The sequence below is a fragment of the Diabrotica undecimpunctata genome, chromosome 8 (assembly GCF_040954645.1).
Source record: "Diabrotica undecimpunctata isolate CICGRU chromosome 8, icDiaUnde3, whole genome shotgun sequence".
NCBI classification, from domain to species: Eukaryota; Metazoa; Arthropoda; class Insecta; order Coleoptera; family Chrysomelidae; genus Diabrotica; species Diabrotica undecimpunctata.
The window spans coordinates 30,862,097-30,878,783 of record NC_092810.1 but is presented as its reverse complement, the minus strand read 5'-3'; the positions used below and the strand labels follow the sequence as shown (position 1 = coordinate 30,878,783).

At 34.1% G+C, this 16,687-nt stretch overlaps 1 protein-coding gene across 1 annotated transcript in view; it reads left to right on the top strand.

The window, feature by feature from the left end:
- The window catches only part of LOC140447382 (serine/threonine-protein kinase SBK1-like), a 43,586-nt gene that overhangs the window by 12,064 nt on the left and 14,835 nt on the right, over positions 1 to 16,687 (top strand). The window contains exon 2 of the mRNA XM_072539995.1: positions 10,674 to 10,760. Within this exon, the coding sequence (XP_072396096.1) occupies positions 10,692 to 10,760 (69 nt within the window). The 5' untranslated portion in view covers positions 10,674 to 10,691. The remainder of the gene's footprint in view (positions 1 to 10,673; positions 10,761 to 16,687) is intronic.

Below are 16,687 nucleotides of genomic sequence, written 5' to 3'. Positions count from 1 at the left end.
TCTATCAGATGGGTACCATAAAAGCTATTCTACGCTTATTTATACTGTTATAAACAGATTGTTTATAGTGCAATCAAACCACTGCTTAAGTTTTCGTCCAGAGCATTATAAATAATCACAGCTATGTAAATAATTGATAATACTGCGCCTACTTCTACCTGACTGTCATAATATTTTCGATGCTAAGTTTTGGCAGTAAGTAGCCAACTGCCTACCGCCACCCATACATTTCTTGTGGATATTACCACAATGAATGGATAAGAATATAGACGCATTATAAATTATTTGCATAGCTGCGATTATTTATAATTTAGAGACACAGGGTGAAATCTAGTAGCAGCTGAAATAAACCAGATGTGAAATTTTAAAATCATTGAGTGGCACATTAATTTCGTGGAGCAGTGTATATACACATATTTTGAAATATCGGAATATCAAAACAGCTGGAAGCTGTTAACAAAAGCATTAAACTAAACTTATATTGACAGACTTTTAACTCAGATTTAAAACTTTACTACGTCAGTAGTGAATCAGATTTCGAAAGCGAAAGATTTCTTTCATATTTTTAATCTCTTACGTGTATTTTTAGCATCGTTTATAAGATTTAACAACTAAACGTTTGTTTGAACCTGGAAGACAGCAATGGACGACGAAATAGAGGAATATATAACAACAAAAATATAACCATTAGGTATACTCAAATTAAAAGAAAAGTAATAGCGCACCTAGCATTTTTCCTCTGGGGGGGGGGGGGGGGGTTTGGTTGGGCACCGAATTTTTTTTATGATGCTACCTCCATTTTGAGTCCTTAAAATTTGTGAGTAACAGTGTCGGAATAGGGCTCTGAGGGGGGGGGTTAACCCCCAAAACCCCACCCCCCTGGGTGCGCCATTGATACTACATACAAAAACAAAAGAAGTATCAATGAAGGATATTTAAAAACACAATTTAATAGTTATTTATTGTACAAGACGATAAAATTGTACTTTATCTTCGAGAGCGTTTTTTAGCGTCGAGACGTCGAGATAATGCGATTTTATCGTCTACTAGTGTTAAAATCAGTTTTCATAAAAATACTCAGTGGTTTATCCTTTCTTATTTCAATTTCTCTTGTTTTAAGCCAGCTTACCTTGTTGTTTTCTATGTCTGATTTACGGTTTGTAATCATAGTTTCCAACTTCTTTGTTCCATCGAATTCTTCTTGTTTCATTCTGTGAACTACTAGCTTTTTACGGGATTTACGGCATCACGTTTAGGTAATCATCAACGGTATATAAACGGTGTTGAAATTTTAGTGCATTTTCAATATCTCCAAAATCACTATCATTGGGTAAAAAACTATGACTAGGAAAGAGATAACGTAATGTAATTTTTTTAATAGTAGGATGAGTTTCCAAAATCGTTTTCAGAATCAAAACTATTTTGATGTTGCGGTTTTGGCCGCCATAAGAGTCTGACCACAAAATTACATGTTTTGCAGAAGTAACATTTTCTTCAATGTCTTTCTTAAGATAACTGCTTACTTCCTGGGCTCCCCGACCAGCTTCACCTTCTATCCAAACATAACAATAACCTTTGTTATCCTTGCCGTTATGGATACTAAGGTTGTAAATACATAATTGACGCTTATAATATACGATGTTTGTTGGAATTCTCCGAAGGAGAAGAGTTTTTTCTAAATCAAAACAAAAGGTTTCCATTTCTGGTTGAACGTTGCTCATCTTCATCTCTAGCTTTCTTCTAGATTGTGCATTTTCAGCTTCTTCTAAGTGCACATTTTTTTCTTCCTTTAACTTGCTTAATTTTTCGTAATCACATCTACTGCAAGTATCTTTTTTCAACTTTTTTCTTTGAAAATCGTGTTAAAAATATTTTTTTCTAAAACGAAAATTTAACAGGATCATTGTCTGCTTCTTCAATATATAATTCATACATTTTACTTAATGTTGTTTGTTCTGTTAGGTATTCTCTTTCTGTGTTAGCTCTTCTGTAATGTGACTTGTACTTAGGGAATTTCGTTATGTGCTCAATTACTTTTTGTTCATGATTATCGTTAATTTTATTATGACCTTCACTTTGATCACGACAATTTCGAACACCCATTGGACGTTTCATAGCTTTCAATGCTGCATCGACTTTGCAACTTGATATCCTCAAGGTCTGTAAAAAGAAAGGTTTACACACTGTCACAGCGGATATTGTGTATATCCTTGTAGTATTTCTTTTGTTACTGGTTTTTGTATGCTTTATTGGGACTTCGGAAATATTTGAACAAATTATAGCTCTCTTAATTTTATAGAAAAATTTAAGCAATAACTGGCACTACTTCTTAACCTAAACGCCTCAACAATTGTCAACAACGTTTATGTACGTATGTTGCCAAATATTCGATTTACAATCATTAAAACGCTAGCAAGAGGTGCTTGGTCTAATAATGCAAAACTAATACATAAAATTATTCGCTTGGTCTAGTTATACAAAATTCAAAATCCAGAATAAGAAGAAAAGCACTTGGTCTTTTGAAATATATCTGGTTAACCGTTACTAACAGACTAATGGGATTTATTCTGTAGATAGTTTATGTTATTTCCCACCAGAAAGCGCCATAATCCACAATTTGAGAAAATGGCCATGACAAATGGCTTGGTCTAGTGATGCATAACGCCTTCCAACTGGAAGTCTTCGAAAGAAAAGTCCTATTTGGACCTATTAACGAAAACTGAGTATGGATATCCAGGTATAACCATTAACTACCAACTATTCAAAGAGGCACTGATCTCAGAATTCGTTAGACTTCAATGGGCTGGTCATGTAGTAAGAATGAAGACCAAAAGATTGCCAAAAAGAGACCTATATAGTAAAACGCAGTTCACAAGACCAAAAGGAAGACCACGAACGATATGGGAGGATGAAGTCTCAACAGACGCGCAAAATTTGCAAGACGTAAGAACCTGGTGAAGATGGGCGCAGGACCGGCAAGGATAAAAGCATAGTTTGGAGGAGGCCAAGGCTTAATTTGGGCTATAACGCCATTGGAGAGAGAGCTACCTTTGGATACGCTATCGTATGCTTTTCCCAAGTCGATAAAGATCGTATGTGTTTCAATATTTTTTTCTTTGTTCTTTTCTATCACTTGTCTTGAATATATTGTCTAGACATGATCTGGCTTTTCAGAATCTAGCTTGTTCTTCTCCATAATGGTAAATATGCTGTTATATTTTTTCTTTTATAAGACCTAGTTGAGACCTAGCTAATTAAAAAGAATTTCCAGGTAGAAACAACAGATTTATATGAACTTACAGACAAAATTCTTAAAACCAAAATATAAATAAGTCCCAGATTTATTTCCATTAATGATTCAAACTGATTTGAATTCCTTTCAGAACATTAAAATATTTTCACACCGATAAATTTGTCTTTGTTGCTGTTGGCTCATTTCCAGCGCCATTTCATTAGATTTTTTGTTTGCGGTTTTTTAGTTAACAATAGAATGTGAAGTCTGTTATGTTTTATTTGTTAATGGGTTTTCAACAAAAGAAACTGGAGACTTGTTAATTTATCTTTCTGTTTAACGATTTACTTAATAGATTTTATTTTATGACACAAAACACAAAGCACTTCATACATATATGTCGCATACAATATTTTTTCTGCAGTCTTGTGCAAAATAGATAATTAATTGCAATATAATGTAATGTACTACAGTGGAACAGCATTTACAAAGCCGCGGTTATAAAAAAGTGGTACAGATAATAATGAAACTTAACAATAACAAATCCTCAGATGCAGATGGAATTACCGCCGAATTATTAAAAAGATGTTACATTAGGCGATACAGTAAACTAGCGGGAAGCTTCATACCATATGTGTTCTGCGCATTTTAAAAATTTAAATAATATTTTTAAAATTGAATAAAGTAAAAGTAAGTTGCTTTTTCTCCGCTTGTATTGGTGTGGGGTGAATTAAGTAGCTCTATAACCGATGCAGCCGGTCCCAAGTCCGGATAAAAAAGGAGGGATAGAGGAGTAACACCTCTAAAAAAAACCAGGGTTCAACTGGCCCGGTTGATAGCACTCTGTAAGGGCTCCTTGTCTAGGATTACAGACGAAGGGTAGATGATGCTCTTAAGCTGCAGTGAAAGCAAATTGTCTGGAAGAAGGAAAACTCCAAAATTAAACCCTGGCCCTCTAAGTCAGGGGTTGAGGCATCGAGCTAACTCCTCGTTATTCGGAAAAAAAAATAAAATGTAAAAAACCCAGCAAAACGCCTTGGAATGAATCGATCAACAAACGACGACGTACGCTATGAAAAAGGAGTATGAGTTTCGGAACTTGGAACGTGCAAGGTTTTAGACCTAAAATAAATGAAATAATGTATGAAATGAGTAAGCTGAAATTGGAAATCACAGTAATCACCGAAACAAAACGAAAGGGCCAAGGATCAGAAAACATCGGAGAATATGATCACTTCTACAGCGGGGTACCAAAGGAGAAAAGAGCCCAACAAGGTGTCGCCATATTAATACGTAGGAAGCTAAGGAAATACATAACTACTTGGGAGGCCATAAACGAGAGAATGATAAAAATGAACCTTACGATTAGAGGATACAAATGCACAATCTTGGGTGTATATGCAGTAAATGATGACGCACCAGTAAACATTAAAAACGATTTTTTTGAGAAATTGAATTTAGAGGTTGCAAAAGTCGGCACATCTCGAGAAATTATCATCTTGGGAGACTTAAACAGCAGAACTGAAAAAAAAACCATAACGCAGTTATAGGTCAATTCGGAGAGGACCACGTAAATGATAATGCTACCAGACTAATATCATTATGCGAACAAAATAAAATGAAAATTGCAAATGGATTTTCTTCAACACAGAGACATACACAAATACACATGGACGAGAAATACGAGAGGGTTAAAATCAATCATAAACTACACAATCATACGACAAAAGACAAATATGATTGTACAAGATGTAAGAGTATTGAGCGGAGCTACCTGTGGAAGCGATCATCACTTATTAAAAGCTAAGATTTGGAATAAATAAACCTAAAAAAGAAAAAGAAGGAAATGAAAGGGAGAAAGAAAAACAGAAGAGGTATACCCTAATCAGCTTAGAACAAGAAAGCGTGAGAGAATTATACAGGAATAGATTAAATCAAAAGTTTTAAAATTAACAATTTAATAATAATAAAGAACATTACACTCACATAAAAAGGTGTCTCCAGGAGGCAGCAACAGAAGCCATTGGATACCAAATCCAGAATCAAAGAAAACTTCCATATTGGTTTGACGAAGAAATAGAGAAGAAAAGAGATCAATATCAAAAATTCTTAAATACAAAGAATCTTCTTCTTCTTCTTAGCCTTCTGTCGTCCATGTTTGGACATAGGCCTCTTCCAACTCCTTCCATTGGTCTCTATCCTGAGCAACATATTTCCAATTTGTTCCGGCTATTCTTTTAATGTCATCAACCCATCTCATCTGTGGTCTTCCTCTTGGTCGTTTATTTTCGTAAGGTCTCCAATGTTGTATTGTAGTATTCCAAGGTTGGTCTTTTCGTCTAGCAGTGTGGCCCGCGAAGCTCCATTTAAGTTTGGCAATTTTTGTTGCTATGTCCTCGACTTTTGTTTTGGATCTTACCCAGTCGTTCCTCTTTTTATCTGACAGTCGTATACCTAACATTGCTCTTTCCATTGTTCTTTCTGTTGTGGCTAGTTTATTCATGTTTGCCTTGGTTAGGGTCCAGGTTTGACATCCATATGTCATGATAGGAAGGATGCATTGGTTGAACACTTTGCTTCTCAAGTATTCGGGTATTTCGCGGTTCTTAAGTATCCAACTAAGTTTTCCAAATCCTGCCCATGCTAGTCTTGCTCTTCTAGTAATTTCCGCACTTATAATACAAAGAATATAACGGATAAAATAATCTACAAGGAGTCTCAAGCTAAAGTATGAAAAATGATATGTCCGAAGAAAAATGAAGCATGGCAACAAAAGTGTAACATGATAAATTCACATCTAGGAAGACGAAGAAGCACAGAAAGTTGGAGAGTCTTAAAATCTTCACGACAAGATAAGAAGAGAGACATAGTGTCAACAATAACAATGGATGACTGGGACCAATATTTTGAGAAACTCCTAACGGAAGATAGACCACAATTTAAAGACAGCAACGAAACACAAAATATAAATATTTTAACTTCGCCCATACGAATAAAAACGAAAGAAGTGGAAGATGTATGTAGATCTCTAAAAAAATAACAAAGCACCGGGTCCAAGTAACATCCCTGCAGAGTTAATTAAACACGGTACAACCAAACTATATACAAGTTTAGCCAAACTGTTCCAAAACTGCATTAATGGAATGACAACCCCAGAGGAGTGGAAGACATCATTCATATCCACTATACACAAAAAAGGCAGAAGGAATGAATGTGACAATTACAGAGGTATTGAGAGCGAATATAAAGACTTAGAGGCTGAGGAACAGGCAGGATTTAGGGCAGGTAGATCTACTGTTGATCATTTGTTTTGCATTACACAGATTATTGAACAGAAAATAGCCGTTAATCAAGAAGTACATTTACTGTATGTAGACCTACGAAAGGCTTATGATAACGTACCACATTATAAATTATGGGAAGCGCTAGAGAAAACAAACATAAGCATGAATTTAATAAATGCGACAAAGGAACTGTACGCTAATGCTAACTCAAAGGTAAAGGTTGGAAATAATCTGTCAAGTAGATTCCAAATAAATAAAGGCCTTAAGCAGGGCTGCTGTCTCTCCCCGACATTATTTAAAATTTATCTAGAACAAGCTCTAAAACAACAATATTTAATAAAGTAATTTTATTATTTATATTTTTAATAAATTATGTTATATTAAAATAATTCAATAAATTATTCACGTTCTCAAATGACCGTGCTGCCAACTGCTATCAAAATGGATAACTAATAAAATAGGGATAAATGTCAAAAATTTGAATAAATTATAGTTTAAAACTGGTACAAATTTTATCAAATTTTAAAAATGAGCGATAAGACGAAAAGTAATAGATATTGTTCAGCGCCACAATGTTCTTCTCGATGTACGAAAAATATACATCTCCACTACTTTCCAAAGGACGAGAAATTACGAAAAAACTGGCAAGTAGCTCTTCGTATTGCGAAACCTCTCACAAAATTCATGGATATATGCAGCCGACATTTTAAGAAATCGGATTACGTTTTTCCAGGTAAATCATATTTGTAGGAAATTTATTTAGATAATATTGTCTCAGCCTGGTTCTTTCTCAATAATTGAAATAACGTTTTACTTATTTTTTGGATGTGAGGACTGGTAAACAATTTTTAAAAAAGGTTCCATTCCATCTGAGAATCTACCTATTTGATCTTTGGAAAAAGTGTTGTCTTCTTCACAAATATCATCTCGAGAAGAAAGACCAAAACGAGCCAAACAAAGGCATCTATCAAGTACAATATCTATTTCAAAAGATGTAATAATTGACTCAGATCTAGCAACGTCAACAATTAAGGAAGATGAAATTGAAATTAACACAGGTACAGCGATTAGTGCAGTTTTAGAAGCCATCCGAAATAGTCCAGAGTTACAGCGGGATCACTCACTGAAAATCAGGACAGAAGAGAAGGCTATCCAAGTGACCCCATTAAGTGAAGGTAAAAAAGTTACTTTGTATGATTTGACACAAACAAATCGCGATTTAAATGCATTCACTGGAATACCCACTCTAAATTTGCTGGAAAAAATTTGTGAAGCTGTTAGTTTATTAGAAAACAAAAATTCGAAATCATTATTGCTTCAGCTAAAACAACGTATTGTTCTAGTGTTTCATCATCAATGGCACTACAACTCTTCGTGAGTCTTTGCCGCGTTTACTATTGCCTTCCATGTTTGTCGGTCCTGTTCCAGTAATTCCCATTGTCGCACTCCCATTTTGTCTAGATCTTCTTTGACTGCATCTTTCCACCTTTTTCTAGGCCGCCCTACAGACCTTCTTCCCTCTGGCCTTTCCCAGAACACATTGTTTATAAGGCGATTGTCGTTACTGCGTATCACATGCCCTACCCATCTGAGTCTATTGGCCTTTATATATCTGACTAGATTTTCTTTTTCGAATAGAGACTCCAGCTCGTTATTGTATCTGCCTGTTCTAGAGTTTGCTAAGTTAAAAACTGACCTCATTTTTCTTTGCCTTTCTGTTATATTTGGTGTCTCGGCAAACACACGTTGAAATTATTTGCAGATAACGGTGGAAGTTCTTTCTGAAGTATTAAAACCTGCAATCCCTGGCCAGGAAAAGAAGAGATTCAAAATATTATACCTGCTTTAAGAAATCTCCCAAGACAAGAATTATTTTGGACTGTACAGAATTACTTTTACAAAAAAGCAAGTGTCTCAAGTGTCGTGTAATAACTTATTCTCACTGCAAATGGGACCACACATTAAAAGTTATGATTGGAATAGTACCATCTGGCTTAATTTCATTTGTAAGTCCTGTTTATGGTGGCCATATCTCAGACAAAGAAATTTTTATTCAATCAAGATTATTGGAAAAATTGACACCAAATGAGGATGCTATAAGGGTAGATAAATGCTTTTTGATAGAAAATTTAAAATTGAAAAGAAAATCGAATTAATAAGACCGCCAATTTTGGAAAAAAAAAACAATTATCAATGCAAGATACTCTTTGTACTGCTGAAATTGCTTCAGCAAGAGTAAACGTTGAAAGAACTATACAACAACGGCTAAAAATCTTGCCAGCCATGGTACATCATATGAGATAAGAATTCCCAAATGTTCAACTTTACTTTGAGTTATTTTTTCATAAATTTTTAAAGCAACTAATTCATACTTTTTCCATGTAATGTTGCAGTATTTCCTTTAAAATTGAAATTATACAATTGGTCGACTTCGGGTTTTTATTTTTACTATATAACAAGTGGTTCCAGTTACTCTCAGTCGGCTCTGGTTTTTTCACGCTTCTCCAGTTTGATTTAGCGTATCTAAACACATTTCAACAGAATTACTGTAGCTTACTTCAACATTATTTGTATAAAATATAGCTAAATCATTCTAGTACAATGTCAATAGCCCATGTATCAGCAAAGACTGGTAGAACTTTATTGTTGCCAATAATACTGTGACATAGAGATATCTGAAGCGTTGCTTCCTCCTAGAACTTTGTATCTTGATGTACAGGAACCAAACTTTTTAAAGTCAGCCTTAATTCTAAATCTTCTGCTCCGTAGAGTAATATCTTCAATATGTCAGTCGCTGCTGGTTTTGCTAGATGCGTATATAATTCTCTTCTTGCAGTGTTTTTTTTTCATGTGGCAAAACTGGTTAATTGGCACTATACTTTCATACACATTATGTTTTTTTAATTTTCCCAACGGTTGCTTGATGTCTGTGGTGCTTAATTTTTCCAATTTTTCCATCGTATGCCTGTAAGTAATAAAAAGGAATTATAAACATGAAGTTATATAAAAATGGTTCTTTTTCTTTTATCAAATAACTATGTAATCACTTACCGAAAAATATATAGTAATGTGCCAATTGTATGTTTTAATTTGCCTGAATTTCCAGCCTTACAGATACAATTACCAACAACATTTTTAATATTATCAATCACTTCAATTTTCACTTGTATTTGGAGGAGTTCTTCTCTCAAATTGCTTGTTTGAAGGCACAATGCTTGTATCACTGCGGTTTTCCCACTACATGATAATAGTCCGCAAGTAATAAAATTCCCTATCAAATTTACAATGTCAACAAACGATATCCCTATTTTATCCGCCATCTTTTAAAAACAAGTGCTGCCACCTAGAGTCGTTTGAGAACGCGAATTGCAAAAATCGAACATTATATTTATATGAAATTATGAAAATGTAAATAAATATCATTTGATAGTAAATTTAATTATTATTTAAACTAAATAATTGTATTTATATGAAATTATGGTATGTATATATATATATATATATATATATATATATATATATATATATATATATATCTTTTGGTTCTATTGTCTCAATTCTTTTGTCGTGTTCAAATATATCCCTCAGGATTAATGTTCCCCAGGATCTCTAACTCTCTACATTTTTCTCTATTTTCAACAAAGATATATACAATTTTCAGCGTCCTATCAGGGTATTTTAGTCCTTCAGAAGTAATAATAAAATCATTTACCCTTATGTGTTTCATCATTACATATGATTCGGTTTACCTTCCAAAGCAATTGCTACGTTCAAGTACTCTGTCCTCATTAACATTATTTTAAAACTGCGCAATGTTTTCAAGTCATTCACATAGTTTTAATAGATAATATCATTTCACAGCAAATAGCTTTTCACGTCAGATACTGTTTAGAAAATATATTAAAGTTTTGGAATGTACCTAGTTTGAGGAACAATTTAAAAACAAAAACAGTTGTTTTCAATACAAATTTCAGTCTTTTATAAATATTTTTCCACTAACTGTTTATGTTAAATTGTTAAACAAGCAGATATTTAACAGTTTAGAATTTTCCACTTATTTCGTATCGTTTGTTCGACAATTCATCACCTGGTAAACTTACTCATTCAAACACTGTTTTGATATAATTTTATTAAAATAATGATTTGTTTTGTTGCAGGGTATGATTTAAATAGTTATGGGTAGCTTGTTAAAACAATTACAAACTGGAAACATACACAAAATCCGGGAATTTGAACTAGAAAAGGTAAGTGCAACATTTACTTCTACTAATTTTGAATAAAGTAACTAATTTATCTCTAAAAATATTTTTATCACTACGCAGAAAATGTCAAGTTCCGATCCATTAAGATTGTAGTTTTGCTCGTTTTTTAAAGCGCTATATACTTATTCAGATTAAAATGGTCCTGTTTTTACTCTCAGTTTCTAAACGACAGAAATGTTTGTAAGTATGCAAAAGATTTTATAACTACTACTACTAAGGATTTCCACAGTTTTCACTGTCTTCCTTCACTCAACCGTTTTCTCCAATTTTCCCTGTCATTCCAGTCTCCATCTCGCAGGGTTCTTTTCTCCATAGCCTCGTCGATTTCATCTCTGAATGACCTTCGGGGTCTTCCTCTCTTTCTTCTTCCAATCGGGCTCCATTCTGTGATTTTATTTATCCAGCGTCCTCTGTCCGCTCTTCTGACGTGGCCGTACCAGGATAGTCTCTTCTCCTCTATATAGTCGATTATGTCTGATTGCACTCCCATTCTCCGCTTAATCTCTGCGTTTTCAATTCTGTCTCTTTTTGTAAGTCTACAGCTTCTCCTCGGGAACTCCATTTCTACTGCTCTTATTCTACCTCTATTTCTCTTGTTTATTGTCCAGTTTTCGGATCCATATGTCAGGATACTTCTTGTCAGGGTATTATCAATAAAAGATTTATACAAAAGAAGACTAGACCAAAAACTAGAAGAATTCAGATATGACACGTTAGATGAAATGCATGAACACATAAAAACCTGCCTGATTTCAGCGGCCTTAGAAGCTCTTGGAGAAGACGACCAAAGGAACACCCATCAGAATATCAAATTAAGGGAAGACACATTGAAATGCATAAAAGAAAAGAAAAAACTACACATAAAATACCTAAACACCAAAAAACAGGAAGACTTAGACCTATATAGAGCGAAAAACAGAGAGGTAAAGAAAAGAGTAACAAATGAAAAGAACGAACGATGGAAACAAGCATGCACAGAGATAGAACGACATATCGGAGGAACGAGAAATTCAGAATCATGGCGAATATTAAAAGCACTTCAACGAAATAAGACAGAGAAAACCCAGATCGGCAAAATGAGTGAAAACGAGTGGCAAGAATACTACGTAGAACTACTTACAGAAAACCGTCCCCAATTTCAGGAAGAGAATATAGAACGTGCAGGAAATGGGGCATACGACCAGATAGAAATAAGCCTGGCAGAAGTTAAGAGAGCAATCAAGACATTGAAGAACAAAAAAGCCAAAGGACCCGGAGGAATACCAAACGAACTAATTAAAAACGGAACGGAAAAGTTATTCCGCATGCTACATAGAATGTTCGAAAGAGGACTAAATGGAGAAGAAATACCTGCGGAATGGACACAAGCATACATCACATCCATACATAAGAAAGGAAACAGGAAAAAATGTGAAAACTATAGAGGAATTAGTATAATATCGTCGGTAGGTAGACTTTACGGGAAAATTATTAAAGAAAAACTAGAAACTGAAATAATAGGTAAAATTGGAGAAGACCAAGCAGGGTTCACAGTAGGAAAATCATGCCTAGATCATACGTACACATTACAACAACTGATAGAGAAGAAAATGGCAAAAGGTAGACCGGTCCATCTGGCCTTTGTTGATCTAAAGAAAGCATATGACTCAATATCTAGAGTCAAATTATGGGAAGCAATGAATGATCTCGGAATCCGACAAACACTAATAAAAGCAGTTAAAGCACTATACAAAGAAAACAAAGTAGCTATTAAATGTGGAAATAAAGCCTACAATCCATTTAAGACGACAAAAGGACTTCTACAAGGCTGTGCTACGTCCCCTACTCTGTTTAAAATATTCTTGGAAAATACACTCAAACCATGGAGGAGAAAGTGCGAAGGAATGGGCATACCAGTAAGAGACGAATACCTATACACCTTAAGTTTTGCCGACGATCAAGTGATCATCGCACAAGATGAAGAAGATCTCAGCTTTATGCTCAGAAAACTAGAAGAAGATTATAAAAACAACGGAATGGAAATAAACTTAGAGAAAACCGAATACCTAACAACAGAAAACAAGGATATGAGAAACCTAGAGATAGACGAGGGAAGACAAATAAATGGAACAGATAAATTCAAGTATTTAGGAACCATAATACCGAACCAGGGAAAAACAGAAGAAGATATAAACAACAGACTGAGACAAACAAGAAACTGTATAAGACAACTAAACTCAATGTTGTGGGATAAGAACATTACGATAAAGACAAGATTTTATAAGTAAAGTATTAATCTCAAACATAATCGTTCCTCTTCTACTGTTACGTGTCGAGGAGCTCGATTATATTGTCTCAGATTTCTCACCCCTTGATGTAAGCTTTACAATTATTAATGCAGGACTATCTGATCATGAAGCAGTATATACCAAGTTTAACACTCTTAATAAACAATCCTCGAAAACTTAACGTTTAGGTAGGATTTTTTCCGCTCAAAACTTTCGTAAATTCCAAAATTTGTGCTTGACTTCTGGGTGGCACTTTCCCTCTGTGGACGTAGATTATAATTTCAGTGATGTTTTAGATAGGCTTGTCTGTATTTTCAATAAGGCATTTTCTTTAATTACAATTAAGTCAAAACATTACAAACCCTGGACTACCAGATGTATCCGCACATCAGCCAAGAATATGCGTTCACTACTGTACATCAAGAAATTTACTACCAACGTCTTTGTCACTGAATACATCTCCATGTACAGAGGAACCTATTTAAAACTTATCAAAGCAGCTAAAACAAATGTACTATCAGAATCGTCTGGGAAGCTCTAAAAATATTTCAAGAGATCCATTATTGGTCCATAATAAACGATCTTCGAAATAAAACTAATACAGCTCAAACATTTTCTCTTCCAAACCTTGAAAATTTAAATAAATACTTCGTTAATGTGAGTAAAAATATAACATCAACTTTTTTGCCACAACAAGATCCTATTTCCTATCTCCCCAATTTAAAAAAGGTCTCGAATTCATTCTTTATAAGATCAGTTAATAAATCTGAACTGATCCAGAGGCTTATAAAAGCCCGACTTATGTCCTTTCTCGTTGAAAACAACATTTTATCACAAAGTCAGTTCGGCTTTTTATCTAATAAATGTATCAGCGATGCTATGTTTTCTGTACTACATGAGGTCTATCCAGCACTAAACAATAATCTTTATATTGCCACTCTTTTTTGTGACTATGTCAAAGCTTTTGATTGTGTAAATCACGACATTTTGATAAAATAACTAAATTTCTACGAAACTCGAGGTATTTCTTTGAATTGGTTCCAATCTTACTTGAGGAATAGGAAACAACTAGAGCAAATAATACTGACTGTAGTCACAAAAGCATTGTATATGGAGTACCAAAAGGTTCAGTACTGGGTCCTGTATTTTTTTTATCTTTATAAATCACTAACTTAAAATTCGATGGAATTTTTTTGCTGATGATATCAGTATTACCTGGAGGAACTCTAATATTGCAACTCTTCATGCAATTATAACTTTTGATCTACTTAAAATAAGAACCTGTTCCGACTCTTATTTACTCTCTTTTAACGTGGATAAGACAGTAGCATTATCCTATAAAGGAGCTCTTCAACCCTTGCTTCTTAATATCAGCCAGATCAGTATCGTTGATTTTGTAAAATTTTTTGGTATATTTATAGACAACAACCTTAAATGGTCCCTTCATATCGATTTGTTAAGTAAGAAACTAGCCTCAGCCCGCTATGCAATAAGATCTGTTTCGAAGGAAATCAATTTAGCATATTCCAAAATAACATATTTTTCTTTGTTTGAGTCTCATCTTCGATAAGGCCTTCCTTTTTGGAGTTCTAGTATAGCTGCCCAATCTGATGTTATTTTTAAATTACAATTAAGAGTAATACGGTATCTCTTGGTCTCAGTAGAATAACACATTGCAAAAACTACTTTAAAAATCACGGGATTTTAACTCTTCCCTCTTTATATATTCTAGAAACTGTTTGCTTAATTCGTAAACACCTACATGTTTTTCCAGCAAGACCTAATCATGACTACTCTACCAGAAATTCAAACTTTGATGTGTATTTACCGATCCCGTCCACTGAGTTAGTAAAGAAATCTAAATTATATTCGGCAAAAAAATTATACAACCGTCTCCCTTTGCAACTTAAACCTACAAGTTCTTTCCTTAAGTTCCGTAAATTGACAAAAGCCTATCTATCTGAAATCTGAAGACCATATTATTCGATGGAAGAGTTTCTTAACGAATAACTAAGAAATTACAGTACTATACATTTGGGGACAAGTAACTAAAGTTTTTTTATATACAGTATGATGCAAATGTATGGAATAAATGAATTTTTTTAAAAACTGACGACTTTAAAAAAATCTTAAAACACGTCAATTTTAATTTTTGAATGGCCATCAACTACTATATATGTGTTGGACATTACGACATCAGTGTCGGCGTAATGACGTAAACAACGATTTTTTTAAATACAAACCGAGGTCATGCGACAGCTCATTTGAAAGGTCTCCTTATCGTCTTTGCAACGATATAATTATTTAAATATTTATTTCTACAGGGTTAACCAAAACTGTTGGTTTATTAATACAATTAAGTTACAATAAATGTTTACTTAAATACAATTAAATTACAACAAATGTTCAAATTGACGACCTTTAGCAATAACACAATGGGAAAGATGGGCAATAAATTCTTTCCTAACGTTTTCGATGACTTCAGGTATTATTTGTGCAATTTCCGTTCTGATGCGCTCCTTCAACTCTTCTAAATTTTTCGGTCGATTTTGATACACTCTGTTCTTTAAATATCCCAACAATCTAACGGAGTCAAATCTGGAGACCTTGGTGGCCATTCCCTTCTACCTATTCACCTACCTGGGAAAACGTTATTAAGGTAATTTCGTACCTCAATGCCGTAGTGTGGGGGAGTCCGATCATGTTGGTACCACAAATCATTTCTATTTGGAAATAGCTGATTCAGCTATGGCAACAGATAATCCTGAAGAAATTCTAGATGACGAGAAGCAGTTAAGTTTTCCTCAAAACAATATGGCCCTACAATCTGATTGTTTATAATGCCGGCCCAAACATTTACCTTCTCGGGATATTGTGTCCTATATTCTTCCATCCAATGTGGATTTTCACTTGCCCAGTATCGATATGTCTAGCGATTTACGTGACCGTTCAGCATGAAAGACGCTTCATCAGAAAAACGTACCTTTTGCATGAAACCCTGATCTTTGTTATATTTTTCGCAGAATTCGATTCTTCTATCAAAGTCATGTTCTAATAGCTCCTGGACCAGATGTACTCTATATGGATGCCACTTCTCCTTTTTAGCACTCTTACAACAGTTGATTGGTGGACATTATTATCTAGTGCGATCTGCCTAGAACTGGTATGGGGATTTTCTTAAAACGCCAGTACAACGTCCAGTTTCTTGGCTTTGGATATTAATTTTCTATCACTTCTGGGAAGATCTTTAACATGGCCCGTTTCTCGACATTTTTTTTTCAATTTTACTTACTGTTGATTGTGTAATTGGTTCATGATTGGGGTATTTAGCATTAAATAAATTACGAACTTCTGCTTGAGTCCTCACTCTATATTCATAACCAAACATGATTAAAATCTTCATTCGTTCTGTTTCTGTTAGTCTCATTTTTGTAAATGCTGTTTGCATTGCAAAAATTTGACGTCTATTATTTGACAGATTCACAGATCATTGACAAATAAAGAGGAGTCAATGACAATATTGATTTAAATATTTTTGAAAAATAACTTGGAATACTTACTACAAGAATTAATTTCAGATTATAATGTAGCATTGTTTATTATCAATGTATTTTTTCAGTGTATTAGTTCAGTGAATGAATA